Raw genomic sequence first — 23,069 nt, forward strand, 5'->3', positions numbered from 1 at the left:
TGGTAGGGATAGTACTTTGCTGCTGGCCTATGCCACCAGCAAATTACAACACTCCTTGCACTGCCTCAGTGACACTGGCCAGTGAATTAGTGGGGCCTTGGCTCCACCCCTCCGTACTTACTCTCCACCATCTGTCCTGGGGGAGCTAGGCTGCAGCTTTGTGGCCAGCGTGAATCAAGAAGGAAGAGTGGTGCTTAGGAGGGGAGAGGGTTAGAGGGAAACATCACTTGCCTGTGGGGAATGAGGTGGTGGCATCAGTCCAGTTACTAATGGAGAGATGATCACATCACACAAATGACCGTGGCACTGATGTTCACTTTAAAATCGTACCAACACTACCCAGACTGTCCCATCTCTGTTGACAAATAATGGACTTCAGTCTCCAAACTAGCATCTTTTATGAGCATTAAACTAACAAATACGAAGGGGTGTGTGGTGTGGGGAGGGGAAATTATTATCTAACAACGTCCCTGCCTCCTTTTTAGCTGTCCATGTGAGCTGCTCACAGAATTGCCCATAAAAGGACCCTGCGACAAAGTTTGGTTTTAGGTTTGGAAGGATGTGAAAATGAATTCTTTTTAATAAAGTTCTAGGGCCTGATTCTGATCTCACCACATAAAACAGAAGTCAGTGAAGTAACACCACTGTAAAACAAGTACCAAGTCAGAATGAGGCCTTCAGGGTTTGAGTTTGTCCTCTGGAGCAGGATAGAGGCCTGGCATATGAAGAGAGTACACCTTATATTTTAAAAACATTTTGGCCATGTCTGTCTTGTTCTGCTGGTTCCCCAGTTTCAGAGCCAAAGGTAGCAAGCTGTGCAATATCCTATAAGAGAAACTTGAGCCTATAGCTATCCTGTCTATAAATATTTTCATTGTTGGATGACAGGCACAATCAATTTGGATCTCAAAATACTGTCCAACCCTCTCTGGAATTTCTGTCTTGTTTGCCCTAAATCCTTCCTGCTAAATTTAAAACAATTCAGCCAGATTCCCTGATGCAGTGCGGCTGAATTGTGCCAGGCTGCTGGCACAGACTGGCCCTAAAGATGGCGTAGCTAGCCTTGCGAGGATCACTCCGGTACAAGGAGGATACTCCGCTGGTCTCAAGTTGGCCTGAAGGCTCCAATACCATCATTCATCTGTGAACAATCTGCTACTGGGGTAGTGGGGTAGCCAGAACTCCCCCTACATTGCAGGGATCTCAGGCTGCAGCTTCGCCCCAGGGGGCAGTTAGCAGCCACTCTGAATTAGATGAGCACTCAGGCACTCTCGCTAGGGGAGACCAGCTCCCATACATGATCTCCAGGATTGTTTTTATTTCAATTGATTCATTTTGCTTTTCTCTATAGCGTATAGGGCAAAGTTACTCTATGCCTTAGAACAAGTGTATGTGGCTACAATTAACTGCTTTGCAGTTATACATAAACCAAATCACTCGAAAACATAATGATGTATTACAAGGGTTTAATGGCTTTTCTGTTGTTGTGATTAGTTCAAAGGGAATGATAAACCCTAAACTACAGTTTTCAGAGTAACAGCCGTGTTAGTCTGTATTCGCAAAAAGAAAAGGAGTACTTGTGGCACCTTAGAGACTAACCAATTTATTTGAGCATGAGCTTTCGTGAGCTACAGCTCACTTCATCAGATGCATACCGTGGAAACTGCAGCAGACTTTATATATACACAGAGAATATGAAACAATACCTCCTCCCACCCCACTGTCCTGCTGGTGTGTTAATGCAAGGTCTCTGGGATAATTTTAGCAGCTTAGTACTTGTAACCTTTGTATATTTCATTTTCTCTAAAGCTAAAGTGCTTTGGCTCCTCACAGAAATGTGTTGGATGGGACCAGAATTAGTACAGATTCTGAAGCAAACTTAATTTTTTTTAAATTTGAGCTGATTGTTGTAGCTATCGTCCATAAATTAAGCAAGAACATGAGATAGGATTCAGCTTGTGCCTTTGATTAAAAATGTCTCCTTTTACAGATGGTACATGTGACATTCTTCCGCTCTGATTAGGCCTCAGTTGGAGTATTGTGTCCAGTTCTGGGCGCCACATTTCAGGAAGGATGTGGACAAACTGGAGTGAGTCCAGAGAAGATCGACAAAAATGATTAAAGATCTAGAAAACATGACCTATGAGGGAAGATTGAAAAAACTGGGTTTGTTTAGTCTGGAAAAGAGAAGACTGGGAGGGGACTAACAGTTTTCAAGTATGTAAAAGGTTGTTACAAGGAGGAGGAAGAAAAATTGTTTTTCTTAACCTCTGAGGGTAGGACAAGAATCAATGGGCTTAAATTGCAGCAAGGGCAGTTTAGGTTGGACATTAGGAAAAAATTCCTAACTGTCAGGGTGGTTAAGCACTGGAATAAATTGCCTAGGGAGGCTGTGGAATCTCCATCATTGGAGATTTTAAAGAGCAGGTTAGACAAACACCTGTCAGGAATGGTCTAGATAATTAGTCCTTCCATGAGTGCAGGGGACTGGACTAGATGACCTCTCGAGGTCCCTTCCAGTTCTATGATTTACTCTTGTCATCTTTTTGTGGAATACATGTGAACCCAGATATAAAAGGCCAGAGGAGAGACCTGCTAGTGAAGGGCTGCTCCCACCAGCTACAAACGCAAAAACATTTCCCCAAGGGATACCTTTGTAAAGTTACTCTAACACCAAATGACATTTTTCAACTAATGTTTTACACCTATCAAGCCTCATATCTTTATTCCAGTAAACATCTAGCTTAAACCTTAAGTGCCCAAGGTAATTAACTGAGCACTGCAAAATGATAGTGTGTTTTTGACCACAGCAGATCTGAGGTACATCACTGAGTCTCAACCTGCGTGCCCTCTTCCACACAGGCAGCTCAATTTATGCCAGCTGCATTGCATGTGTAGAACTGACTGAAGAAGCTGGGTCCTGTGATTTAGAAAAATAAACCTTGTAGGTAGATTTTCAAATGCACTAAAGGCAGTTAGGGGCCTAACACAATGGGAATTAGGTACCTGGCTGCCATGTGTTCCCTGAGCACAGGATTAAGGAGTTGCTGGATTCTAAACCCAGAGCTGTCGGTTCTAAACCTTTGTGGCCATGTGGAATTCACTTAAACCAGCATTTTCATACTTGGGTGCCTTTGGTTGGTTCTTGAAAGTTGCAGCTGCTCAGAATTTTTCAAAATCACCACTTATTTAGGTACAACCTTTAGGCACACGAGTTGGAAATCTTTGGCCTTAACCTCTCTGCTTCAGTTAACTCACGTGTAAAATGGGGTTAATAACACTTACCTATCTCACAGGGTGTGAGTGTTTGAATAACAAGGGATTAGTAGTTTTCTAATGTTCGTACTTCCAACCTTTATGAGCCTGAGCCAAAACCCAGTGAAGTAAATGAACTTTGGAGTTGGAACAGACCTTTAAGTTTAAGAGTTAAGTATACAACTGTATCTAAAAATTCTGCCTTATAATAGGGAATCCTGCCCAGTATTGAAGCTCTCTAGCTGAACAAAGACAGAAAGACAAATAATAGCATTTTGCAGAATCCCTTACAAAGAGAATAAAATAATAAAATCCTAATAAATCTGAGATCAACAGAATTTGAGGCAGCAAAGCTGGGAAGCATGCAGAAGGCAGTAAGCCGAATAAGAGTAGGAGTACTTGTGGCACCTTAGAGACTAACCAATTTATCTGAGCATAAGCTTTCGTGAGCTGTAGCTTATGCTACAAATAAATTGGTTAGTCTCTAAGGTGCCACAAGTACTCCTTTTCTTTTTGCGAATACAGACTAATACGGCTGTTACTCTGAAACCAAATAAGAGTGTATGTATCTTGCCAGGCTAGGTATCAAAATTCAGAATGAGAGAGCTAAAGTTCCCAAACTTTCAGAAACCACGTGCCTAGCACAGAATATCTTCCTCTGAGTGAGGAGGACATAGAGCAGTTAGCTCTGGAAGATTGACAATATCTAAAACAGAGAATAAATGAGCTCTTGATGCCACCAGCATCTTAGGAGTGAGGACGCAGCGCCTCCACTTGCCAAGAAAAGGGCTTAGATGCAAATCCTTGCTGGAAGATCTTGTGAAATTTTCAGTCCCACCATTATTCCCATTAAGCAGGCAGTCTAAATCTCATGCGCTCCATGTCACATTTTGAAAAAAGGCCGTGTTTTATGTTTTTTGTTGACTGTACAAAAAGGCATTTACAAAATATGATAAACGTTGTCTTCCTTAGTGAGAGAGAGACTAATTTTCTAATTCTTTCCAAAATTCCTGGCTGATGGCATATTTTCCCTGTTAGGGGAACATTTATATTAGAAATGTTTAGCTGGATAGATATGCTCAGCTTCCGAGGCTTGTTTTACAAACTCATTTTAAAAAGTTGAGGATTGTTAAACTGCACATTCCTGATGCCTCCCCCCTGACATACAGTACCATAGGGTTTCATACTGCCACCCATAACCCTGGTCTAATATAGATGGACTATATATTTTTTAAAAATATTGGACACATAACCCTTCCTTAATATACACCGAGGGCACAAAATAATTAAAACCACATTGTGCCACCTTTACTCACGTTGGGCCAGATCCTCAGCTGTTAATGGAGCTACACTAATTTCCACCAGCTGTGGATCTGGCCCATTGAGTACTACTATTGATTTGAATGGGACTACTTCATGTATCAAGTTACGACTCAAGATGAATAGGTTGTTTAGAGTCTGGCCCTTAGTGAATTAATAATGGAGAAAAGCATTTGTGCGAGGGCAACAAACCTAAATGCAAAATCATAGCACCATATTGATGAGTATGGGGATCAAATTTCTGTGATGATGAAACTCAGTTTAGGCCTGGTCTACACTCAGAGGGATTTTTTTTGTACCAGTGAAACTATGTTGGTTAGAAATGTCTCTCTCCCACTGCCCCATCATAGTTTTACCAGTCCCACCATTATTATGAACACAGTTATACCTGTATAACTCATGCTTCTACCAGGATAGCATATTTCCCTTCCTGTACATTAATAGCTACACCAGTATAAGCACAGTTTTACTGATGTAACTGTGTCTACACTAGGGGGTTGTAGCACTTTTACTGATATCGTTTACTGATATAGTGGCCCAAGGGCTTGTCTACATGGCAGGTTAGCGCGTAGCAGGCCAGGCTGTGAATCTACAGTGCACCAGCTTGCTGTGCAGTAACACCCCATGTGGACCCTGCTACAGTGCAATGCGTTTTAAGCCAGGATGTGAATCTACAGCGCACTGGCTAGCCAAGCACTAGCTTGCTGTGTAGACCCTGCTACAGTGCAGTGAAACTCCCAGAGGAGTAGTACGTTAACCTTCACTTCAGGATCACTGTAGCAGTGTCCACACAAGGCAAGTTACTGTGCAGCAGGGTGTGGTGTGCTGTAGTCTGGCTTGCCAGGCACTAGCTTGCTTTGTAGACAAACCATTAGTTATAGTAAAGCGGACATAGTGGTGTATAATTCTGTATTTCTATTGAAACCTCCATCCTACTTCTTTTTATCCTCTCCTGTGTGTCTCTGAGACTGGAGGAGACCAGGCATTTTCAAAAACATTTGATCCTTGGAACTTCACTGGCTGTGTCTTGGCATGAATGGAGTAATAGGTGAGAAACTGTAGCTAAAAGAACTGCACTGAGCTAGTGGGGAAAAAAAGATACACTAGTGAGTTGGACAGGATTCTAAAGTGACTTTCCAGGAATGGAAAGAAGTATAGAGAGAGCCTCCCGTGAAGGTGGATCTCACTTTTTTTGTAGCACTCATTGCTGACTCTTTGTTCAGATCAAACGCAGAGCAGGGGATAGTTTTACAAATGCAAACAACTTGTCATCTTTCAACTGTAGGAAATTTTCCCTTTTTCAAAAATGAGGAAATCCCCAATGCTGAGAATATCACTTTACTTCAATTGCAAAATTTCCATTTTAAGAAAATTGTTGGATTGTTTAGAGAGGCACTATGTGTTAAAGTATTCGGGCTGTCAGACAGGCTGGCCGAGAAATGATCTGTGTCAATGGCATTAGCTGTTGGACAGCCAAGCCGAAGTCTGGGTTTTTTCCCCCTTTGATGATCTGTCAGAACAGACTATTTAAGATGATGATGTCATGACGGCTTTTCAGTAGGCTTTGTGCTTTATTTTTCTAAACATGTTGATAAAGAAAGTTTGTGTCCTTTCAATTAAATTTTAATAAGATGTCAATGTACTCTTTGTTCCAAATACCAGCTTGAACGTCTCTATTGTTTCCCTTGTATATATTGCAGATACCATTGTGATTAGAGCAATGTAGAAACTTACATATTTGTATTAAGAGTTTTTAAATGGATGCAGAATAAAGTAGTTTGTGTTTTAACATCAGTACAGAGAGCGTTAGTGCATTGTAGGACAAGAGAAAGATAGTTGTACGGAGAACTTGGTCTCTTTGATGTCCAGTACTGGTGGCTTTTTGGCTATTTTCCTGCTGCATCTTATTGCTTTTTGAGGTTCCATGGGACATGCTGCATATGAAAGAAGCCTTGCAAAACCAGATTCTGTTCCATCCTTTATAAAGAAAGGTCAGGAGTGAACTTGTTTAACTATAAATAGCTAATTATCCTCCCAAACAAAAACCTTTCATGTGTGCTGGACTCTGTAACCAGCATTCCGGAGCCAGCAGCTTTTTCCTTGTCCTTGTATTTAGTTACACTGGTTTGTTTGAACTAGCTACTTGAGATAAACAAGTATCTGTTTTTCTGTTGCCACCTTAAAGCCAGCAGTGTACACCTGTAAGAGCTTGTGGCACAAAGGATCACTGATATAAACATGTTCTACCTCAGTCCTGAAAACTGTTACAAAATATAAAAGGTTTTCATATAAAGAGTTAAATTTGAGAAGCGTTCATGTTTCAAGAAAACCTGAACTCAGCAAATAAATCTGATTGTGAGGTGGGAGGCCCCATTTCTTTTCCAGAATTCCTAATGTAAATCTCATGAACTTGATTGTTTTCTTCAGAAAACAGTTCACTTGGTACTTTCTGTTCTGAGATGTTTGGTAACAATAAAGGGCACAGGTTATTGATAGACAGCACACCTGAGTTTCGCCCTTCTCTTACTGTGATAAGTATATTCTTTAGTGCCATTGCTTAAGATTCTTTGTGGAGTGAGGCACTACTCAGTGCATGCAAGACTGGCAGAATGTGGCTTTTAGTGAATGAGGATTTACTGGGGAAAAATCCAGTAGCTTCCAGTACAATAGCCAATTTAATGTACCTCATCAGAGTATGCACTTAATGAGGGTAATCATGGATTGCTGCCAATGCTACTATTACCATAAATGTATATATATAATTTCCTTTCACTTCCTCTATGCCATGCCAAAAGAAATACTCAGAGCCATATTGTGTTGCATTTTCCTATTTCTGGAAGTAGTTCATCAGGATGTATGGACTGCATCCATAAGGCCATACATATCAGTAGCTGTTAATGTATAGGCAGTGGTGAGGGGTGTAAATTATTAATAAATGGGTGATGTATATATTTAAGAGGAAAATATGATGTTGAACTAAATGTTCCTAGGAAATACACCGAGAAAAACAGTGACAGGTGTTCACATAGATAGAACACAAAACGTGAAGGTAGCTGATCAAGCGAATTTTGAGAATCTGGGACCCACTGGTGTTATGAAGAATGCTGTCAGGAGTAAGAGCTCGCAGCTAGCCTGCTTACCTACTAGCTACCTTAACCCCCCAGCAGTCCAAAGAGTGCAGCTGGACCCCAGTTGCACGGCCAGATTGACTAAGCCACCCGATTAGCAGAGGGCATCAGCAGACCTGCTCTTAAGACCAGATGATATCAGACTCTGGCTTGATCATTGACTCTGGCATCTGGCCTCTGACTCTGGTTCTGACCCTTACTTCAGTTTTCCTCTCTGGATGCCTACTCTGACCTGTAGGCCTGACTCCTGCTCCAACTGCTAGGCAAGGCTGTCCATGTCCCAGTTCCTAACAGATGTGTTCCCCCCCAAATACCCTTTCCTCACCATGGCCCCAAGTTCTCCTCCTTTACTCAGTCATCTTTCCTCTATGTATTCTCCCCCCACCTTGGGTCAGGAAGGGAGTTAGAGATCTCCATCCATATAATAGGAGAAGTAGAAAGCCTGGCCCAGAGCTGGCCAGTGGATAGACTACCATACAGCTAGCACAGCACCAGTTAATGCATTCAGACAGCAATAGATCACATTATTGTAATTTTGTACTGCAGTAGTACCCAAAGGATCAGGTCCCCATTGTGCTAGGGCCTCTAATAACACTGTCCCTGCTCTGAAAGTCTCAATTCCCGATCTCACCTCAGCAGCAGCAGATCCACATAGCTGTGGTGGTGCCTAAAATGGACTTCCATCTTGAACAGCCCCTTGCAAGTCTCCTCCTTTTGGCAAGAATCCATATGGGAAGGTTTAGGCTTCTTAAATCCCTCAAAATTGCAACTTCCAGTTTCACTTGTGGTTGGCCCTGTGCTCTGCTTCCTTTGGCCTCAGCCATAAAAACCTTCTGTAGAAGTGTGCCTTCTGCACTTTGGACATGACGTGAACATTACAGTCCTCTTGTTCTCAACTGATGCAAACCAACAACTTGCCAGGATTCTCTAAGTATCTTCTTGTTTATGACAAAATCAGACCAACCGATGTTGAGATCTCACCTCAGCTTCTCACTTAAACTAATTTGTGACTCAAACACAAATCATGCGAGAGAATCCCCACAAGCCAGTTTCCATTGAGTCCCAAAAGCCAGCTACAAACTCCATTAGATTTTGTTGTGGTTTATAATTGATCTTGGAAGGCTAGCATGAGAAAATAGATTTTAATGCTTCTCTCTTAAAGACCAAAATAATTCCCTTTGGTATAACTAGTTCTTAGCAGTGAAACTCCATACAGATTTTTTTTTAAAACTCCTCTAACTAGGATAAGTTCTATAGAACTGAAAACAGCTGGCAGAGTAAAGAAAATTAGCCACCAAACTGGGTACTTTTTTTATAATCTTAAACGTTGAGAGCAGGAAAGAAATCCATCTGGATCTAGGTTTCTAAGGGCTAAGGCATGAATGTTTTGTACTATGTAAAATCTTGCATGGCCTTCTTTGAAAACTCTGAGACAGGTACTAAGAAAGGAGTCTGAAACCAATCCAGGCAACCGAAGGAGTACAACCAAGACAAGTGAGCTCCCAGAAGACTGAATATTCTCCATGTTTTTCCTCTCAAGCCACAGCCTGAATCCGCAGCATGGTCCAAGAAAATAAAGCCATCAAAGACTGCAACTACTCTTGTGCATTTTGACCCAATCCCATTTAAGCCAATTGGAATCTTCCAGTAGGACTTGGAATTGGTCCTTTGATTTTCAAGGTCTGGAGATACCATCAGGTCAGCTCCCAGGCTCTGAGGAAGGGTTTGAGAACTGGCAATAAAGGGAAGCAGGTCACAGTGGGAGCATGTACTGGGGCAGGAGAGTGATCCTGAGTAGAAAGGGAGTATGCAGTGTAGTTGTAGCTGTGTCCGTCCCAGAATATAAGAGAAACAAGATGTGGCTTGAAAGCGTCTCTCTCATAACCATCAGAAGTTGGTCAAAAAAAAAATAATAATAATACTCACGTACCTTGTCACTGGAAAGGGAGTATAAAGCGTGGCTGCTTCCAACAATACTAGTCTTCTGCACCTCCCAGTAGCCAGTAATTCCTTCACTCCACCCTGGCACAACACTTCGCAGTTGCCCACAAGTGAAATTCTAGGAAACTGGCCAAGCATCTGGGAAATAACCATTGTGCTATGAGTTAAAGTCAATTGATGGCAGAGCCTTGAAAACAGCAGAGAGAGCAGGTGATTATGAAAAATTCATATGGTGTATGGTTATAATGACTACAGATTAATTAGTAGTGACTAAAATTAAATGAATCTCAGCCCTCACATCACCAGAGCTACATGTGGTACAAAAGGCTCACTGTTTGTGACTGCAGGGAAGTGACATAGCAGGCTGAAAACAAAGAGGTTGGACTCAGCTCTGTAGTGAATATGCAATCAAGAAGTTCAATCCCCTTTGAGAAGACAGGAATCTGGAGAGAGCATTACAGTAGAAGGGCCCCATGAGCTACCAGGGTGAGTCAGCAGGAAATGAGATAACAGCCATCTGCAAGGGTTTTTCCAAAGGAGCAAATCTTTATAACTAGGAATGCAAACAAAGCAAAGGCATCTGGAGAAAAACAAAAATCCTTCTCAGCATGGGATCCAACCAAACCTCAGCACCTGGGCACAGAGCCCTGCTTCTTATAGCCTCTCTCCTGAACCCCTCAAGACAGGTTTTCCAAAGGGGTCAGTTCCCATGCTGGCAATGGAATAAGTGGCCAGCTATTCAAGAGCTCAGCAGATTGGTACTCTGCTGTTCTGCAAATCTGGCTGCAAATGCCACGATGGGAGCTGTAGGGTGCCAAACTCTTCTGGAAGTCTGGCCCCATTTGTGGGTGCTGAACACTTGGAAATCTGGCCCTGAGCTCTTTGGAGGAAAAAGAGTGCGCAGGTCTCCAGTTAGCCATTTGCTTACTAAGGATATGGTATCGCCCCTTCACTCTGCGACTTGTCCAAACCTGCCATGACAGATTTCAGTCAGGGCGGGATTGGGCCTTTAGGCAATGTGTTTGTCCTTGGTTTCAATAAGCTCAAAAAATTGGTATGATTGTTCTTAAAGTAAAACCAGCTGGTGTTTGGCTTCTTTCTGAGGTACCAGGCATGGGGTCTGTGCTGGAATCCTGTCTGGAACAGACCTGCTTCATTTTAACCTGAGCCGAAATAGTGCCATGGAGGTGCAGGCTAGGACTGTTAGGAAACAGAATGGAGCCAATAAAGACCTGCACCTCCCCACTTAGAGTGACCCTCTTCAGCTGACCACAAAACCACAGCAAGGGACATCATTGCTTGTCAAATGGCCTCACAACCATTTGTTCTAGTCACCAAATTGATACCATTCCAGACTGCACTGCCTAACCGGGAGTAGTTGGGAAGGCCCCCACAAGATTGAATAAATCTGTGTCCAACACTGAATTTCTATGCACTTTGGAGAGTGTCGAAGCAACATTTTTTAGCTTTTTAAGACACATTTGCTGTTGATTTACACATCGTTTTGTTCAACAGAAATGAATGCCTGACAGTTTACAAACTGCCTCAGATTAAAGGAGCCCCAGGAGATCTTGCTTTCAAGGCCCACATTAAAGTGCATTTTATTCCAGAAATGGACTACGATCCCATGTTACCTTAATGGTAAAGGCCCCAATCATCCCTTGTATGGAAAAAAGGACAAGATGAGGGGAGGGAAATAAATGCTAGAAACCCCTTGGGGTCAAGCCAGTAAAGTTTTTCCTTTGCATCGTCCAACCAAGAAGGAGAGGAATCCCAAACCTGCACAAAAGGTAATGAGGATCCTTCTCCAGCTTCTCTCTGTGGTTGCTTGTGCCACCGAAGGGCCTCTCCCTTTGTGCCTGCACCCAAGGGAGAAGGGTTAAGGCAGTTGGGAGAAGATAATGTTACTTGAACAAGAATTAACCTTCAGGCAGATTTACTCTTGAGAACCCTTAAAGTTGGATGAGTTTGCAGTCTAGCCTGGTTTCACTGCCTCCAGCACACCCCATCACGATCTGGAGAGTGCTAACTACTCACTGTGTACCTACAATGGGGTGGGGATAGAGTGAGAGCATGCACAGGGTCATTGGCATAATGCTCTCAGATAACATGCATTCTTCTCCAAAGCAGATATACTCTACTCCATAATAGAGGGAAACATGCAGCCCAAATAATTTAAATCCAAATTCTCCCCATGGACACACATGTTGTATTTGTGTTGGCTTCTCTGGGAGCTGCACATGCATCTGTCAGGGGAGAGTTTGGCCAATAGTTCTGAGTGGCTCATCCATATAAAACAGAAGTGTCAAACCTCAGCCATGACCCAGACTAGCCTATGTCTGTTGCTCTGTGGTTTCTTCATTCTTCATCTGACTCAGGAAAGGGTAGCATTCAATTTCCTTGGAGTGAAATGCAATTTCAGACCTATTTGACATAGACATTTACAGGATTGGCTTCTGAAGAACCGATGGCTTTTTACTAAAAACGATTTACCATCTGGCCAATTTACACTATTGCTTTCCCTCAAACATTTATGGCCTTCATTTTCCCCTCTGGGGCATGGTAGAAAGTATTTGCTTTATTTCTCTTAAAATAACACTGTAAATCTGGGAATTGGGAACTAATGGGTTTTGTTTTGTTTCCTTTTGTTTTTTAAAGGATCATTCGGGTGAAAAAACTGAAATATTATTCCCAGCCGAGAAATTATTTTTTAACAGATAATTTGATCTAATATGTTGGAAGCAATTATTCCCCACATATGTCTCTGAAACAGCATTACAAAGAATGTCCTAGTTTTGCGACTACTTAATAAGCACATGGGTAACTTCATGCATACATATGGTCTCACTGAGTCCAATGGGACTGTTCACATACATAGTTACATGGTTAGGTGGTTGCAGGATCAGGCCCTATATCCCCAGACTTGCAGTCCTTACTCAGGCAAAAGTCCCACTGATATTGTTAAGAGTTTTATGCTCTAATAAATTTGTTAGTCTCTAAGGTGCCACAAGTACTCCTTTTTTTTTTTCTTGAGGAAGAATTTCAGGATTGGATGCTAAAAACCTTGCCTCTGGCTGGGTCTGTTTTTATTTTTCTTACCAATTCATTTTTACTATACTTGGACATAAAATTATTTCATTCTATATGCTAGTGATGATAAACTTTTGTTTCCAATTAGCATTTATTGGATGATTTCAGTCAAAAGTAAACCTGGTAATAGACCCCAAACTGTGCACTCCATTACTTGGTCACAATGTGGTTTTTCTCCTTAGCTTTTCACGAGCCTTAAATATACGAGAATGTTGAAAACTGAGGGCCAGATCCTCAGCTGGTATAGATCAGCATAGCTCCTGGATCCGGCCCAGAATACATTACAATTAAAATGTCTCTCATGTAAATGTCTATTCTTCCATCAATACAGACATGACCCTGACTAGCACAAATGGAACTAACAAGCACAGGGCAAGTGGAAGAGTATGCCCTTTGGTTTTCAGGTGCTTTTGATAATTGGATATGAAATAACCTGTCTAGTGGTTCTTCTTTCTTGTGATAGCTCACCAAGCAGAATATTAAAAAGGAGATAAAACATGGGTACAGCTTGGTTGGTAGGGAGCACCTCTAGCAGTAAATGTTACTTTTGATGTGTTTTGTACCTTCTGGTGTGCACAGGATCGAATATTTGTCAGTGGTTTTTACGGTCTTTGTTAATATTTCGTATAGCTGAAATAACATGAAAACTAGTCTTTTTACAATGCTTCAGTTCTTGTTTGGTGGAAATACGACAAAGAGACCAGATCCTCCATCAGGTTGGCCCTGCAAAATGTTAATTTTCACTCAGGCACTAAAAAGCCAGCAAAAAATGTAAATATAGATACCAAGTTATTAGCTTGAGATAAATTCTGATCCCCTTAGTCACTTCAAGTAACACCTGACTTCAAGAGCAGTCCCACTGAGATAAATTAAACTATTTGTGGAGTAAGGTGTTATTCAAGGTGAGAAAGGGTGTCAGGATCTGGCCCTTTATTTGGGCTCCTGTGTAACCTGAATACATAGCCCAGGGGTTTGATTCTGATCTTACTTGCACCAGTGTGACTCAGGAGTAAATTGGAACAGTGCACAACTGTTCTATGAAATGGTAGAATTGAAATGTGAATCATTCCCCTTTTTCTTCCTTCACAGGACAGATAAATATTGATCATATGAGGGAAATAAAGAAATGCAGAATAATTGGCAATAGCTGAATATTGAGAAACAGTCAAGCTTATTTAATTACAGACCAATGAAAGCTGCACAAGTTCAGCAAGATCTAATTATGGGTCAAATGTGAATTTCCTTTTTCCTGGTGGATTTCTTTCTCTTCCTCTGCTTATTACACACAACAAATGAAATGCTATTATAGGCTGTGAAGAATAGCTGGAGTGGCTGTTTAGTACTGGGAGCCACTTACCTTACCGTTTTCTGTTTCTTCTCCCTTTTAGGATAATGGGCCCACTCAGAGCCGAAGACCAGTGCCCTATGCTCCTGGAGGGAGCCCCAGTGACAACAAACAGATTTTGAACTTGCAGTACAATAATCCAACGCGACTCTATCCAAATAACAATGTAGAATCCAGTTTGCCAGCACAGATGAGTGGGCTCCATATTGCTTCGCCACACAGGTGTGAGAAAAGCTCTGATCGTGTGATTATGTTGCTAACAGTTAATGGTGGAATTTGACATTTTTAAATAGCAGTTTATATAAAGTGTTATGCTTTGGGTGGGGGGAAGAGGGTTACATAACAGGTCCCCCCCCCTCCGTGCCTTGTCCCTAAAGGATAGACGTCTGGTACAGCACAGATAGGGTGCGCTGGCTTTTGAGCGCAAGCTGCAGAGCTCTTAGCTCTGAAGGTTCCTGGTCTAATTTTGAATATTCCAGCAAAGATGGCAGCCATCCCACATTCATGGGGAACCCGGGTTCTTGGAGCTGAAGGTTCAAGTTTCTAATCAAAATGCCATATGGGAGCAGAAGTCAGTGTTTGTTTATTTTATGTAGGTCTATGCCGTGTGCAGCTGATGTTTGTGTGCCCCTTATGGCACTCAGTACAATACATAAGCATGTTATACCAAGGTAGCTAGATATTTATTATTGTTTGTATTATCATAGCGCCTAGGAGCCCAATCAAGGACCAGAACCCCATTCTGCTAAACACAACTAAACGGCTTTGCTACAGCAAAAGTTCTCTTCATGCAGTTTAGCTTATGTTGACATAACATATTAGTATTTTGGAAGTACGAATGATTGGCTCCATCACATAACTGAGCTACAACACAACCAGTCCAGTGATGGTCTATAAGCAACGATGACTTGGTACTTGCATCTTTCTCTGTATTCAGTAAAACTGGTCAATAGTCTATACGTTTGAACATTCTGACTAGCCATTTCCTTGAAAGGAAGTTTCCTACTTGGAAAAACCATATTTTTGTCTGAAAATGGTGTACCTATTATGCTTCCAAGTAACACCTAAACTAACCATAACTGACAGATATTGGCAATAAAAATGATTTTCTCTATTTTTAAGTTTATTTTGTACATTTGAGAACACACTGTGCAGAGTCACTCTCATTGTTTCCTCCATATAGCCAGTTACTCTGTTTTTCTGTGGACGAAAAAACCCTTCTGTACATGAACCAGGGTAAATATTTTCAAAGGCATCTGTAAAAATAAAATCAGAACATGCTATTTAATGAGGTTCTGTCAGCAACTGCTGGGGTTTTTTTTTTACGTATTCAATTAAAAAAAAACAAAAACAAGTTGACAGTTGCCCTTCAAGTGTGGATTTCAGATGGATTTTTGTAACCACCTCTGTTAACTTCTGCAGTCTCTCCAGAGGTGGAGGTCGGCATGTTATTCTGTGCTCACCAGAAAGGACCAGGGCCAGTTTCAGCAAAAGGCTTCCTAGAGCAAATGAGGGTAACACCTGTGAGAGTCTGTGGGCCAAATTCAGTGGTGCCAATTACACAAATTGTAATCTACACGTGCTGTAATGTCAGTGGCCAAATGGCATAAATTGCACCAATTAAACATTTAGTAGATGAGCAAATAACATGTAACTGAGTGGGGGGACAGAAGGGATGTATGTAGGAGGGCAAACAATTAACAGGAAGCTGTGAAATAAAATCAAGATCTCCCCCACTCTGCCTATCCCCACATCACTCCCAGTTTACCTGTAGGATGCCAAGCTGGTGTGGATATCAGGTTGGCTGAAGTTGTACTTTTGTTTTGCCTGTCCATTTAATGCCAAACTAGTACATTTTACTCTAGTTCATCAATTACAGCCAGGCATAGCCTTTTCTGACTGACACCCATTGTATAACTTACCCCATCATTTATATCACTACTGAATTTGGACCCTACTTGATTCAGATCCTTCTACTGCTAATGGAACTGGATAGGGTAGCAATCACCAGATGAGATCCCAATGTGGGATGATGCTAATGGTCCTGAGTTTGTCATAAACTTCAGTATCTTGTTTTAAGGAAGCATTTGTCCACCAGACGCTTATCAAAGGTTTTTGCCCCGTAGAAGCTATGATTTCTATTGTATAGTGACTAGTCTTCCAAGTGAAGCTTTGGAGCAGATTTTGGGATTATGGTTTTCATACAAAACTAAGTCAAATAAATTGGTACATCTATAAATCTAGGTGAATGCAGCTGTTTGGCAGGCTGAGGTATATTAGTGCTTATAGAAAAGAAAACACTTTTCTAGCCACACACAGCTCCGCTGAATAGCTGAAACTTTGATGCAGCCCAGCTTGCGTACTGGAGTATCTTTGTTTGAGGCTGTTGGTAATTTATGTCACACATTAGTTCTGAACTAGGAAAAATGCCCATATTAATTCCCAGTGGTGAAGAAGCTTTTTCAGATTGTGGAGTACTGTGTGTCTGTACTAATTCACACCTCGGGGTGATGAGCCAAATTCTGCCCTCTGTTACATTCGTACAGCCACATTGACGTTAATGATGCTGAAGTTGTTGAGATGGCACAGGAATCACTGAGAGCAGAATTTGGCTTTGTATACCTTGGTTAAAAACAGGGGGATTAGCCTAAGTGATGAGTGAGTGCATTTGTGCTTGATTTTGAACGCATTCATAGGTTCAAAATTGGGTCATGAACTCAGTCTTTTCCAAGTATGTGATTTGCCTGGATTTGATAAAACACAAGTTTACTCCCTAGTTGAAAACACGTGACTTGACAGATAACAGCACTGTAACAAGGTAGTTAGGGAACTTCAGACATGCAGAAAGGACACCGGAGCAACTGGCACAGAATCTGCAGAGTCAGGTTCAAGTCACCGGTGGTAGATGCTGCAACAACTTGCAGTCCCATGTCCACTCAACGATTCTCAGCAGCAACAGCTCAGCTCGCTGACTCAAGATTTCATGGGCATCACAACTTTCAGAGAATTATGCATAGATTGCTTCATGGCTTGCATAATTGTTTCCCTAGAACAGGCTTCCCTATAGGCAGAAAAACATTGCGGGAGGAAAGGGAGTTTAATTGGATCTTTGTGAAAATAAAGTAGAATGTAATGCATGGATGAAAATGTTTAATCAAATGCAGACTTGTTTGGTGACACACAGAACACCCAGGGCAGTTTGCAGAACCTTAAACCCCATAGAGTATGTGGTACGCCCTTCCCTAATTAGTTGTGGATCTTGTTCCTCTACTGTATATAATGGCATCTCCATCCGTGGTGACCAATCCAGTCCTGCCACTGCTGACTTGATGAAGAGATCACTAACTGCCCACTAGAATGTTAGAAAAATCAAGTCCTGCTTGTCCGATCTTGCAGGTTTAGCTTTGAGTTCCTAAGTTTCCCACCAACAACTGCACATTCCAAACAGAAGCTGGGCACAGCAGGAGTCTGAGATTCAGATTACTTCCAGAAAATGCAACCTTTTGCATTGTTGAAAGTGAATTTTGTTTGATTTATGTACTGGCATGAATGCAATGCTGGTGGAGACAGTGACTCATGATGAGTAAGATATGTTATGCTGTCTGATGGGGATTAAGAGCTCTGGCTATTTTTATTGTTTTTATAAAGACATTGACGTGCATGGCACTTTACAGACAAGTAAGACAAAGTCCCTGCCCCCAGGTGCTATATTATGCTATCAGGCCCCAGTTCAACAAAAGCATTTAAACATACGCTTAAGACCTTCTCTGTTCAACAATGTGTGTAAGCATTTGCTAAAGTCTCTTTGAAGTCAATGGAACATAAGCATGTCCTTTTAGAGCTTTGCTGTATTAGGATGGATTGTTGAATCAGGGCCTTCGTTACTATATATTGTTTGTTTCAGTTGCACACGATATTGTGCTTGGTGCTTTGAACATAGACAATTCCCTGCCCCAAAGAATTTACAATCTAAACAGACAATGTGGGATCAAAGAACATGGGAGAGAATGTGATAAAATAGGACGTCTGGAGGGTGTTTTTTTTTAATTTGTTTAGTGGTCATTTTTGTGGGCCCGGTATTTTTATTGTTTTTTTAACACTTGGACTTTCTCGGACAAATACCACTGGCCTTTTCAATGCAGAATTATCCAGAAGGAAACTGGATTAGAAAGGTGCGTTCACTGGAGATAACATCATATCCACAAAAAGAACGAGGAGTACTTGTGGCACGTTAGAGACTAACAAATTTATTTGAGCATAAGCTTTCGTGGGCTGAAGCCCACTTCATCAGATGCATGCAGTGGAAAATACAGTAGGAAGATATATACACAGAGAACATGAAAAAAGTGGAGTTGCCATACCAACTCTAACAAGAGTAATCAATTAAGGTGGGCTATTATTAGCAGGAGAAAAAAAACTTTTGTAGTGATAATCAGGATGGTCCATTTCAAACAGTTGACAAGAAGGTGTGAGTAACAGCAGGGGGAAAATTAGCATGGGGAAATAGACCTAAAAGTCTCAATTATTCAACAAAAAAACTTCAAAAACAGACTCCAATGAGAAACTGCAGAACTGGAATTAATTTGCAAACTGGACACCATTAAATTAGGCTTGAATAAAGACTGGGAGTGGATGAGTTATTACGCAAACTAAAAACTATTTCCCCATGCTAATTTTCCCCCTGCTGTTACTCACACCTTCTTGTCAACTGTTTGAAATGGACCATCCTGATTATTACTACAAAAGTTTTTTTCTCCTGCTGATAATAGCCCACCTTAATTGATTACTCTCGTTAGAGTTGGTATGGCAGTTCCCCTTTTTTCATGTTCTCTGTGTGTGTTTGTATTATCTTCCTACTGTATGCATCGATGAGGTGGGTTTTAGCCCATAAAAGCTTATGCTCAAATAAATTTGTTAGTCTCTAAGGTGCCACAAGTACTCCTCGTTCTTTTTGCTGATACAGACTAACACAGCTACCGCTCTGAAACCTGTCATCATATCCACAGGGGCTGTGGTTGGCAACAACAAAAAATACCTCAGATGTCAGGTCATTTAACGATGGATGGGTGGCTTCCATAGCACTGAGTCATTAGTTTAATGAATTTTTTCAGTACATTTCATGTGTGGCACAGTAATTTACGAAGCTTTTTAGCAGCTGCCCTTTGTCTAAGACTCTTGGTAACTGGTCAAGTCTTAGTTATATTGCACAATAGAAGAGCAAGCAACATACTAGTTTATCTTTCATGGTTTGCATGTTTGTTTCCCTAGAGCAAGCTTTGCTGTAGGTAGAAAACATGGGAATGGAGTATTTAATTAAATCTCTGTGAAAATAAACGTGGATATAATTTATGGGTGAAAAAGTTTAATGAAATGCAGACTTGTTTGGTGAAGCACAGAACATTTGGGGCTGCTCATAAAACTTCCAACCCCATGGAGTTCACCCTTCCCTAATTAGCTGTGAATCTTGTTCCTGTCCTCAATGCAATGGCTGCTTACCATCTGACATTGCTTTGCTTTTAAATAGTGCTGACCCTTTAAAACCTCTCCCGAGAAGCAGAAATGGGATTGACATGGAGTCAGATGTGTACAAGATGCTCCAGGATTATGAAAAGCCAGCTTCAGAGCCTAAGCAGTCTGGATCGTTCCGGTATTTGCAGGGCATGTTAGAAGCCGGAGAGAATGGTAAGGAAGACAGCATCTTAGATTGTTTGTACATACAGAATTTTCCAAAGAGTCCCCCAAGCCTCCTAATTCTTAGGGTCCTCTACGTCGGTTTGTTACCTATGAATATAATACGCCCTACAAGGGGGAAAACCTACATGTTTCAACACCTTCTCTTTTTCTCATGAAAGAGTCAGTGGGTCACATGCTCTTCACAGCTATGCTGGAGCAATCCTGTTGACTTCACTGAGGTTGTGCTGGTGTAACAGGAAGAATTATTTGTTTTTATGATCCAAAGGTACACATTAAAAGCCCTTCCAAGCTTGCAACATCAGTGCTTCAATACTAAGGTGACTGCTCCCCACAGAGGTAACTGTATGGTGCTCACTCATCGGAGTAGGCCAGAGCCTGGCTTTACAGCACTGAGCAGGTCGTGGTACAGTGCAACAGGAATGGCTGGGAGAATTTCTGCTGACTTTGCCAGAATTACGCTGGGGAGCATACAATGAAGAAGAAGCAATGCCACCCTTTGAACCATAGCAGAGTGTAGTCACACATCCCCCTGCAGCTGTACCCAGTTACTCTGATGAGTGGGAACAGGATATGAGGCGAGGACCCTGACACTCTCTGCCCATCTACCGCAAGAGTTGGCTCCACCGCTTGCTGCCTGTTACTGTAGTATCTTTAGTGTATTTGTCCTCATAACACCTCTTTGATGCAGGGAAATGCTGTTATTCCCATTTTACTGATGGGAAGCTGAGGCTCAGAGAGGTTAAGTGACTTGGTCACACAGGGATTTGAACCCTCCTCTGCCAAGTCATGGGCCAAAGCCTTAACCACTGGACCTCTCTTTCTTCATCCTTCCTAGCTATGTCGGGGGCTAACAACACCAGACAGCCCCCACCCAGGCTGTGGCAGAGGCACAAGCGAGGAAGGTCTCTGCATTGTCTCCTTCACATTACACACACGGGCTGGGACAGCTGAAATCTGGTGTGATGCAGTGACACTGATCTTAAGTATGTGGAAAGAAATGTATTGAACTTGAGAACAAAACCACAGCCTTGCTTTCATCCAGCCCAGTTTGGTGTGTCTGGACCACTTGAAAGAGATTAGTGCTTGAGGCAGAGCTGTAGACGTCTATGTAAAGCATTTGGTGTGTGACTGGGCAGGAATGTCTTTAGTTCAGTCTTTGGGATACTTCAGAGGCTGGATTTTGGCTCTCCCACTTCCACAAGTTCTCAAACAGGATTAGCAACCTCCTCTGCACTTCCATTGTAGAGAGCTTGTTCACACATGCTCCTGGCACTCCGGTCCCACCGGCCACAACCACTTCAGCAACTAACCCGGCCAGCAACCTTCATCTTCTTTCATTGCTTATGTGGATGCTGGGAAATGAGATTGTGACAGTGTGCAAAGGTATTACCTGGTCACTGGCAAACCTCTGCTCAGATTTTCCGTGTTATTGCACAGGTGTGCATACATTGGCTGCTTGCCTGTGGAAGGATTAGACTCCACACTCTGGGCTGAGCCACATCATCCCTTGAGAAAAAGACCTGGCTGACAGCCTCTATGTAATTCTCTACTGAATCATTCCACAGGCCTGGAAAGCACTTTGAAAGGAAACTAGGAAACTGACTGTTCTGGTTCTTGTTGTTTTCAAGCTCACCTCCTTTGTGCTGAGACTTGGAATGACTGGACACGCGAACACGTCTCCAGCAATAAATGTTCCAAAGGCGGTGAACTCCCAGAGGGCAGGTTTGAAACCTGGGTACCTGAATGCACAGCCCAGATTAGCATCTGTGTGCTTTCTGCATCCAAACTCAGGCTTTGGGCATCCTGTGGAAGGTGTCCAGGTTTGCAGATTGGATGCACACGGCGGCTGTTTTCCTAGAAACATTCATACAGATGTAATATTTTAGAAACAGTTGGGGGCATAATTAATAGAATATCAGTTGCCTATTTAAATAAATGTATGCAATGTTGTTGTAGCCATGTTGGTCCCAGGATATTAGAGAAACAGGGTGGGTGAGGTAATATCTTTTAGCGGACCAACTTCTGCTGGTGAGACGGACAAGCTTTTGAGCTTACGCAGAACTCTTCTTTGGGTGCTGAAGACCTGAAGGACAGCTCTGTGTAAGCTCAAAAGCTTGTTTCTCTCACCCACGGAAGTTGGTCCAATAAAAGATATGACCTCGCCCACCGTTTCAATTTAAATAAGTGGCATTTACATGAACAGACATAATACTGGGAGTCAGAGGTCTCCGTTCTAATCGCAGTCCCACAGTCAGCTTCCTATAGAACATAACAAAGCCCATAGTTTAGCTGAATGTTGTCCACTCGTCTCCAACCCTACAAAAATCGTGAGCCAGACTGCAAAAATTATGAGATTGTCTTAAAAAGCCACAAGATTTTAAACAATAAATGTTTTGTTCACTTTGTGAGTTTTGGGCCTTTAGGGTTTAAATTTTCAAGCTTTTCTCTGCAAGAAGACTGATATTCCTACATGACTCAAGGAGCTGGGACTTTAAGGAAAAACAACAACTATTGCAAGGCTTGGGATAAAATTGCCAGAGTTTGGTAACACAGCTTTGTTGTGCCTCAGTTTCTCTGTACGTAAAATTACTGAGAATATTTTCCTACCTCACTAGGCTATTGCAAGACTTAATTCATGACAAGCAATATCTTGTACCTACTGAAAGCAGTGACGCAACTTCCACCGGTGAGCAGGATTGGGCCCAAATGTTTGCAAAGGCATTTGAGAGCCGAAGAAAAGAGGTGCTACGGAGTGGCCTAATGTTATTTGGTGTTTGGGCTGGCAGACTCTCCACCCGCCACATTGTGGACATGGCTGGCTGGAACAGAACGGTTTTCTGCACCCTGCCATTCCAAAGCACTGCCCACTTTGTCCGTATCACTGAGACCAGGTCTGGCCTGGGGAGGCGATGAAGGGCAGGCAGACAGTTCCGGGTTCCGTCGAATATCACTGCCTTGCTTTACCATCATCAGGTTACTGCCAGTCCCCTGCTGTAGGCAAGTGGCTCTGAGGGAGTTTGTGGGAGCCCTAAAAACATCATCCGTGCACTCTAGGTGGCACTGCTCCCCCACACCCACAGTGCGGCCTGGGGTCCTCGAAGACCTGGAAGAATATGTGGCTATGAGCGTTACAGATCCCAAAGACCAGGCCTGGGTGAGTGCAGGAGGCCTGAGAATAAGCTATGATCTTTGGGAAAATCAGCTTTCAACCCTAGCAGCCGTTTACATTTTGTAGGCAAGGAGAAGGGCCAATAACTTACTTTTGGAAAAGCGTGAAATATGAGATTAGCCATGGT

At 42.2% G+C, this 23,069-nt stretch overlaps 1 protein-coding gene across 1 annotated transcript in view; it reads left to right on the forward strand.

Moving 5' to 3' along the window:
* Positions 1–23,069, forward strand: part of PDLIM4 (PDZ and LIM domain 4) — a 96,466-nt gene that overhangs the window by 62,662 nt on the left and 10,735 nt on the right. The window contains exons 4-5 of the mRNA XM_077824943.1: positions 14,123–14,301; positions 19,604–19,761. Coding sequence (XP_077681069.1) covers positions 14,123–14,301; positions 19,604–19,761 — 337 coding nt within the window. The remainder of the gene's footprint in view (positions 1–14,122; positions 14,302–19,603; positions 19,762–23,069) is intronic.

The sequence above is a fragment of the Eretmochelys imbricata genome, chromosome 8 (genome assembly GCF_965152235.1).
Source record: "Eretmochelys imbricata isolate rEreImb1 chromosome 8, rEreImb1.hap1, whole genome shotgun sequence".
In the NCBI taxonomy this organism is placed as follows: domain Eukaryota; kingdom Metazoa; phylum Chordata; order Testudines; family Cheloniidae; genus Eretmochelys; species Eretmochelys imbricata.